The sequence below is a fragment of the Scomber japonicus genome, chromosome 18, assembly GCF_027409825.1.
Source record: "Scomber japonicus isolate fScoJap1 chromosome 18, fScoJap1.pri, whole genome shotgun sequence".
In the NCBI taxonomy this organism is placed as follows: Eukaryota; Metazoa; Chordata; class Actinopteri; order Scombriformes; family Scombridae; genus Scomber; species Scomber japonicus.
Window position 1 is genome coordinate 12,820,623 of NC_070595.1, and position 8,644 is coordinate 12,829,266.

The 8,644-nt window shown below is 40.7% G+C and overlaps 1 protein-coding gene across 1 annotated transcript; it reads right to left on the bottom strand.

Annotated features, from left to right (window-relative positions):
* Positions 1-3,424: 3,424 nt before the first annotated feature.
* On the bottom strand, positions 3,425-6,325 carry nptx1l (neuronal pentraxin 1 like). The gene is made up of 5 exons (XM_053338807.1): positions 5,882-6,325; positions 5,362-5,569; positions 4,414-4,658; positions 4,148-4,327; positions 3,425-3,646 (listed from the first exon to the last, which is right to left on the bottom strand). The coding sequence occupies exons 1-5, from the start codon at positions 6,323-6,325 to the stop codon at positions 3,425-3,427; spliced, it is 1,299 nt and encodes a 432-aa protein (XP_053194782.1).
* Positions 6,326-8,644: the final 2,319 nt, after the last annotated feature.

The following is an 8,644-nucleotide window of genomic DNA, read 5'->3' on the forward strand; positions in this document are numbered from 1 at the left end:
ATATTCATCAGTTAATCTTTGTTATACAAATGTCATCAGCTGAGCACTTTTGTATCTTTGTTACTTTGAAAAAGACTGCAATCTGTTTTCATTGTGAACAGGAAGTCTTGTTGATGTGTGTGAGTGGAAACAAAATCTGTTAAAGAAATTGGAGTTTCTCTTCCACCTCAACATGGATATGGTCACTTGTGTTTGGAGCAGCAATTACCCACAATTGGTGAATCCAGGTACAAACCATACCATAATTGGTTGATGTGACATGTAGCAAATACAGTCTTCTGAATGATATGCAGGCTCATTATCCTCTGAATTTCCTCCATGACATTTCAAGGACAAAGACATAGGCAGTTCTCCATGGAAGAGGATAAAAAAAACAGTTTTGTGCTTTGCAGATAGAGAAAGAAATAGGAACCAGATGTGGTGAAAAAATCCCCTCTTATCTGACCTTTCCTCAAAGCTAATTTGGAGTGGAGTGCATGCAGACACAAACCAATTAGAGCTGAGGAAAGCTGGGGAGAGGTCAACAGGCTGGCTATTATCTGGCTGTGCCAAAAATATACCTGACAAGATCTGGGTCAAGATTTAGGTCAAGAAAAAAGCACCTGATTCAGACAAACCTGATGTGTAGGTCAGCAAGGCCAGGTGGATGTGGATAAGGGAGTGGAAGTCGATTTCTAACGAAGCCTCGAGTGGCTACTCAGGAGGAGATCATACTGTTTGTGTGTGCTCCTGTGTGTATGCGGATATGAAGATGTGTTTATTGGTGACTTTCCCTTCACCGTGGAAAAGCTTTGCGCTGTAATCTAAACCCAAATGTGTCATCCAAGCTGTCTGTAATGGCTGCGCGATAGGTATGAGCTGAAGTTGGTCTGGTGTCTGGGGAAGAGCCTATTGATGTGAAGACGTCCTCCTACCTCTGAGGGTGGAGAATAGAAACCAATTTAGTGCGACATATGACCCAGCTGCGGTGGGACCCGAGGACCTCACCTACAACAAAAGGAGATCCTTCAGAACTTGCATCCTCCAATGCGAGCAGTGTCAGCTATGATTCATTTACAGAGAAACTGTATAGACTTAGATGTATGACCTCAAAGCCAACCTTTTGTTGACAGGAATAACCAATTGTTTACAAGACAGTGTGTGTACTTACAGTCTGTGCACATGAATAGAGGCTCTGTAACCCTTTGCAGAAGTTTCAGTTTGGTTTAAATGCTGGTGTTTGTAGTCTACACCTACAGAGGGTCCTTTTAACTTCAACACTTTGGAGATTTATTTCATTTTCTTTATCGTCTCTGTTGCTCTGGACACCACATGAAAAATTCAAATCCAACATGCAGATATATTTCTGTTACAATGACACTACACGAGGCATTTGTATTTGTGATGCAAAACACGTGAGGTTTCCAAAGTGATTCACGCTTGTCGTGTTAAGGTAGTGTCCAATCTGAAATTCACTGGCATATGGTTATATGATAAATATATTTAGATACATCTCATTCAACTGAACAAATACTATAGCTGCCTTTTTTGTTCCATGATTTAAGTGGAATTAAAGATATCTCACAGTTCTGTTTCCACTTGCTTAAGAAATATATGGTGAGGAGCTTCTAAGAATATATCACCCTGAATATTCTGTCATTTTTACCCCCAAAATGTCAAACCTAGACTCACATATGGACCTTGAGTCACTGAAGAGGACCACGTTTGAATTTAGAAGAATTAACTCAAGATGTGATTTGTGCCCCTTCACACCTTTGAGTCAGGTTTTATGAGAATTTAATGAAAGATTGACTCTTAAAGTGATAAACTGCAGCAGCCCAAACCTTAGAGTTACTGTTTAGTACATTTTTCTCATAGTAACCAAGTGCTGTTAGGTACACTGACACAACTGGTCAACAAGACTATATATAATGGGAGGGATAATCATTTTTTCACATTGTTTTACTGTCTGTTGGCCTCATTTTAAAGGAATGATCACATTATTTTAGCCTTTCTGTTGCCTCTCATTAATTGATGTGAAAATGCTGTTGACACACTGACATGGTCATATAGTGTTGATCTGACAGTTAACCCATGTCTGCTGATAGTGTATTGTGGCTATGCAATGTATGTATTGCTAGAAAATCAGTTCCAGTGTTGGTCTTAAAGCAATTTAACCAAGCACTTAGTTTTGATTCAAATTATTCACAAAATAAACCAACATGTTGCCAGAACTTGGTGGTCTTCTTGGCAAAGTTACAGTATATTGAATACTCAGGAGAACATGCATACAAATATTCATGCAAATCCATCTATCCATCCTTTTCAGCAAGTTTAGACCTTTAATTGCAGCGCCCCCATGTGTCCAATTGAGACCATATTTCATAAATCCCACTGAGTTTAAGTTTCAAATCTTCAATTTACTGTCTTATTAGAATAAATAAATATGTTTACACCTGTACATGATTCAAGTATCACAATTTATTACAAAAACTAGAACTTTTTTCATCTGTCGGTGCTGCCATGCTTTAAGCATATAACAATACAGTATAAAATCTCAACCCAAAAGTAGGATAGTAAAAGCAAAGATCATAGATGCTGACGCAGCATTTACAGAAGTTAAGACATGCTGTTACTGTACAGAGAACATTCCCATTGAAGTACAAACATCTGCAAAATGTGCCATTGTCATCAATGAATTGCATTTTACAACAAACGCTCTGATCAAACCTTGTTCAAAGTGTGGGTTTTTTTTTCTAACATCTTTTCAAATTAGTTTACAGGAAAATAAACACTAACTTACAAACACTCTGCAAATCATAATGAATGTGCTGAGATTCTTTTCAACAGCCCAAGGCACTCAGGCTCAAATGTTGGCAATAAATATGTCATTCTTTACACAAAAATCACATCAAGCAGGTGGTGGTAGAGAAAGAAGAGTGACAGAGAAACAATGTTGTCTATTTCATAACCTCTTGAAGAGCACAGTCCTTTTAAAGAAGTCCACCTTGTCCGTTTTCACAGTGAAAATCCCTGGCAGTCGAGAAAGAAAACATGTTTGACGAAATCAGTCGTTTTGTTGAATTGCGTGACATCTGTCCACTAAAGACTACATGAATCTCCTACTGTACTTTTGATGCTGGCCTGTCATTTTGGGCTCCGAGAGCGTCCTGTGCTCTTTGGAGTAGCATCAGCTGCAGATCGGGCCTGATGTGCATTCAAGCACCACAGGATGCCAACGTGTCCATTTCCAGTGACCTGTCCCACAAAGAGAATCTGGTAAAAATCTATCAATGTGTCCACGAATGATGTTTTCAAATATCTATAACAAATCCAGATGCTATTCATTGAAACAACCACCTCTTGATCTCTCAAATTAGTTTACTGATGCTGTGACAACAGTGGCTTTAACAAATGATTTGTTGATCCTCGCTTCCATGCGGTTTCAGTTGAGCTGGCGACAAGCTTCAAATGTCCACTTCGAGGCACCTCCGTAAATATCAAGGCTCGTCTCCATCCATGCAAAAACATTGCCTACTTGCGCTTTGCTGCTGCATGTCGCTAGATTATAAATCTCTCCCATCGATAGTTTACGATCCCAGATGTGAAAATTTGCCAGATCTCCAACAAAAGCTTGCGTGGCATCAAATCCTCCTCCAAGCGTGTCCTGTGGTGAAGATAAATGGATTTAATCAAGGACGATATGAGTATTTTTTTCCTCCCTTCCTTCATGCCAAGAATGAATTCAACCCTTGGATTATCTGGATTTTTTTTTTTGACTGATTAAATTGAGTGATGGAGATGCATCTTTCATCCACTGGGATTCTTGATGAGTCCCAGTTAAAGATGTAATTGCCTTATTACATCTTACTTTGTGGATTACAAAGTGGTTGTGGTTGGATTTGAAAATGTAATTTAAAAAATTACTTTTCTGCCTTGTTGGCTCATTTCCAGTTTCATGACATAAATCTGTTGTGTTTAGAAAAGTGATTGCTAAACACTTGTCAGTGGTCCCTCTTTGCATTACTGTACACCAAACACCCAGTGACCTCAGGGAATGAAGTGATAAAGATGCTCTCCTAATGCAGTTTATACTTGAGGGGTTAAATATAGTGCTGACATGACATGTCTTTAGAGGAGGAACTAAAAAAGTTGCACTGGTATTTACCTGCTCTTGACCGAGGATCAGCAGGCCTTGAGGTTTGATAGGATGATATGGTGCCAGATTCTCTCCACTCCCCCTCTTGACACCATCTTGGAAAGCTTCCCAAACACCATCACGAGTGGTCCAGGTCACACAGATATGATGCCACTTTCCATCATTGATCAGAAAAGGCAGCTTTGCAACCTTTAAGGGTGTTCAAACATAGATGTTAAAACAAAGACATGTATTGTATGTATTGAGTATTACATAAGAGAAATATGCGGACATACCTTATCATTTATGAGTATCTCCATTGGGTTGTTTCCCCACTCGATGAGCACTAGCTCGTTGGCCTGACCCGGAACTGCGTAGGAGAAAGGTGTGCCCACTCCCGGGGATGCGTTGGATTTGAGCCACATGCACACAGTGAGGGCATACATCTCAGGCAAACTCTTCTTCACTTTTGCGTACATGTAGTTGGTTCTCAACGGGAATGTGAGCTGGAATTTATCCAGAGGCCTGTTTTCTCTCTGACCTGTGAAGAAGAAAAAAAGAGAAAACTTGTTGGCACTTTGAAAAAAATGCAGTATGGTGTTAATGCTGTTGTACACTAGTGATTATTTGAATTTTTCATTTTGTTAAACCTCAGATATATAAATCCCAACGCACACATCGTGGAGATTTACGTAGGAATTATATATTACACAACAAATCCACAATCGTGATGCTGAGGATTCGCTTTTTTAATCTCGCTTCGATAAGCACATCACAGGAGTCAGTGGCGTTATTAACCTTCATCTCTTGTTTCCCCTCTCCCTCGACACCTCACACAAGTTGTTTTTGCTGCAGGAGATTAGAGCTGTCCCAAACCGAGAGCGCGTCATGGCACAAGTTTGCGCAAATGGCTCAGAGAGGAGCAAATGGAGGGGCTAGTTCGTTCACAGCTTGTTTGAAATGCTTTAATCTGCATGAATTAGAGCAGAATATGCTGGCTACTGCAGCTTTGATCGGATGAGTAAAACATAAAATTGACTGCTGAGGTCATAAAAGCTTATGATGCCAAATTGGATAGGCAAAGAAGAAATTTTGTTTTCCCGTTTTCAGCACTCCAGTGGAATCGTTTGCCACACTGAGGCGATCTGATAATACTGATAATTCAGTCATTCCACCCACCAAACCCTCCCAGATCCCCCCTTCACTTTTTTGTGTGGAAACCTGCAATCTCAGCCTCCGCCTACCTTTCTCCAGGTCGGTGATCCTCTGATGTAAAGACGTGAGGGTGGACTCCACTCTCCCACGCTGCTCCGTCTCATTCCGGAGTCCGGGCTTCCCCTCCTCGATGCTGTTCACACGGGACAACACCTGCTTCTCCAAGTCGTCGATTTTACTTTGGAGCAGGTCTTTGAGGCTGTTCGCCTGCACCGAGTTGTTACTTCTGCTAAATTGCTGTTGAGGGGGAAAAAAGATAAGCCTTTTAGCTCAATTTAGAGATTTTTCATATTCTTTATTTGAGCCTAGTGCAGTGGGACAAGAAACTTAATTTGAATCAGTTCCTTATGCCTCAATGCGCTCTCAAAATGACAAGACACAAATCATAAACTTGACAGAGAGACACGAATGACTTTATCTTACTAATATTATTGCTATTACGATTATTATTATTTCGTTAGATTCATGTTCAACAAGAGTGGGTTGTAATTTGGTCGATGAAGCTTTGCGCCCAAAGTGCAGTAAATTCTTCAGAAGCAGCAGCCATACCTCAAGATTTTCTAATCTCTGCTTCAGTGACTGTAAAGTCTGTGATAGTTGCGTCAAAGTATCAGCGGGGCCCCTAGATACATCCCCCATTGTGTTTTTGGTCCCAGCCTCTTTCCTCCTGCTCCCTGGCCGCGCGTCCCCGGGCTCGGCACCGCTCTGGCTCTCACACCGAGCCAACTTTGAGGTTAGTTCTCTGATGGTCTCTTTTTGGTTCATGATCGTTTCTTTCTGCTGCAAAACCGTCTCCCTCAGCTGCATAACTGTGTTCTTCAAGTCCTCTCCAGGCATACTGTTCTGTAAGGTGGCCGCGCATATGTCCATATCCTTGGGTACGGACGTGCAAATGAACTGTGTCTGCCCGCCAAAGTCTTGAGAAGAACTCTGCAAAAACAGGCATGAAAATAGAAAAAGTCTCCAATAGATTCCATTCTTTGTGGCCTCCATGTTGGTGCCTGTGATTTCTTTTTCTTTTTTTCTCTCTCTCTCTCTCCCTCTTTCTCGCTATTCGGTTTATGAGCCGCAGTGACTTCACGCTTGTGTCTCTTGTTGTTGTAATCCGTCTGTGGAAGTGCAGCCGTTTTTATACAGCGAGCCTGGTTCTGCGCAGAGCAGGTTCACTGCATCACGACCGGAGGGGAGGGAATCACACACTGTCCCTGTTTAATCGGCCCCAGAAGCCGCGTCACATCCAAGAGATGAAACTCATTTTGCTTTCAGGCTCTCCCGCATGTTTTAAATCTTTCATCACTTTGACTATTTGTCATTTTTTCACCGTGTATTATTCATCTGGAAAACGCGGATTTTGTTAGGCAGTGAAAAGGTTTGCTTGCTTGCGTGGAGGGGCGCCAAAAAGAGCCAGCTGTGTTTGTTTAGTTTTTTGCGCACATTAAAAACACACACACATACACACATGCACGCACGCACGCACACAAACACACACACACACACGCTGTAGGTGGATGCAGATCAGAAGTTGCAGCAATTTGCGGTCGGCAGAGTCGCCACAGATTCAGCACCAAGGACAGCTCCGACTACGTTACAGAGAACAGCGACTGTTTGTAATAGTTTATGCATCTGCTCTCTGTTAAACTCTACTGTGACTAGTGTGTGGTTTCACTTTAGTTGAACATAAAGACATAATGTTTTTCTTTTATTCTCCCCCCCCCCTCTCTCTTTAAAGACATGTTGATGTAATGACGCACTGTAAATCCAAATTCAAAGAGCATAGATAAGTTTTCAGTTCACAAAGTAGCTACTTCAGATGTCACTTCTCCATCAACCTAACATACACAGGCACTCTCTCTCTCTCTCTCTCTCTCTTTCTCTCGCACACACACACATCTTGCTCCCCCCTCAAAAATGTCCTTCATGTAGTAGTGATCTGCTCCACATCAATGCTATAATCATCTAAATAATTCAGTTTCTAAAATGATAATCTGTCCCCAAGCAATTTACGGCATATATTATTCAGAGTGGACAGATTTATTTTTCTCTCCTTTGCCTGTTCAGCTCTTATTTATTCAGCTAATGTTGGAAATAAAATGAAAACATTGAATAAGTAATGAAAGTGTATCAGCTCTCAGGTTGAAATTGATTTGGGAAGAGGAACAGGAGGACAGGTGCGCTGTGTGAGAGACAAAAGTCTGCATGTGACAAAAGGATATTAGGTAGAGGAGGTGAGGTGGGTCATGGCGTAATTACTATCATCTGTACTAGACCCCTAAAGGTAAATGGTTTATAGCTGCAGGTGTCATTAACACTGACTGACCGATTCAATTTCCAGGATGAAAAGATTCATTTCACAGCCGTAAAACCCATCAAGTGCATCATTTAAGAGCTGGTGCAATACACTGTATTACTGTACACATTTCATTAGTGGCTAGAAATGATCAAGACACTAAATGGTGCATTTCAGAGCTTAAAATAAAGCTGTTCATTTTACAGTACACCATTATTGCAAGGCTGCAGTTGTCTCTCTTATGTTTTATCAATACATAATAGCCATTAGATTTTAGGAAGTCAGTGAAAGTGATATAATAATCTTAAAGTACACCGGGATCAGTAAACAATGTCATAACTTATGACATAACTGTTTTATCAGCATCTAAGTATCGTTTGTTTATTGTTCCCTCAACCTTTTCTGTGGATTATGGTGCATTTTTAAGTGATGCAACAATGTCTAAGAGGAATGAAAAGGGAGAGGGGTTTAGTTTATGGTCGTAATCCAAAGTTGATGGGCTGTATTTGATATTATGAAAAACAAATACGAAGCTTACAGGTGCAGGTTGAAGTCATTTCTTTTAGCCTTTTTAGTGTGTGGCATGAAAGTCATGACGAAAAATGAATTTTAAAGTGATGTAACTTTCCGGGATTTCTGTAACAAAGTCAAAGATTTTTAGGAAACGTGGTGACTTAAATAATAAGTATTGCAGGTTAAACAAACCAAAAAGGGTTGACTTTGTAGCCATATCTACATGTTTAATACACCATGCTCTTAACTTAACATTTTGGTGGATTTTCACTAGTGGCAGGAAGTCAAGCAGTAATTCTGTCTCTCATTTCCAGCTCATTTAGACTGCAGTACCACCAGCACAGAGTCAGCTGCCCATGGGTAAAATACACACAGCCAAAAGAAAAAACTGAAAGTTTATTAGATGTTATGCAACAGGAAGCCATGCACTCCGGCCCTGTCCCAGTCCCTTAACTTGCAGAGCAAGAAATGTGAGTAAACAACCTTTTTTCTCTCCATCATACCATATTAAC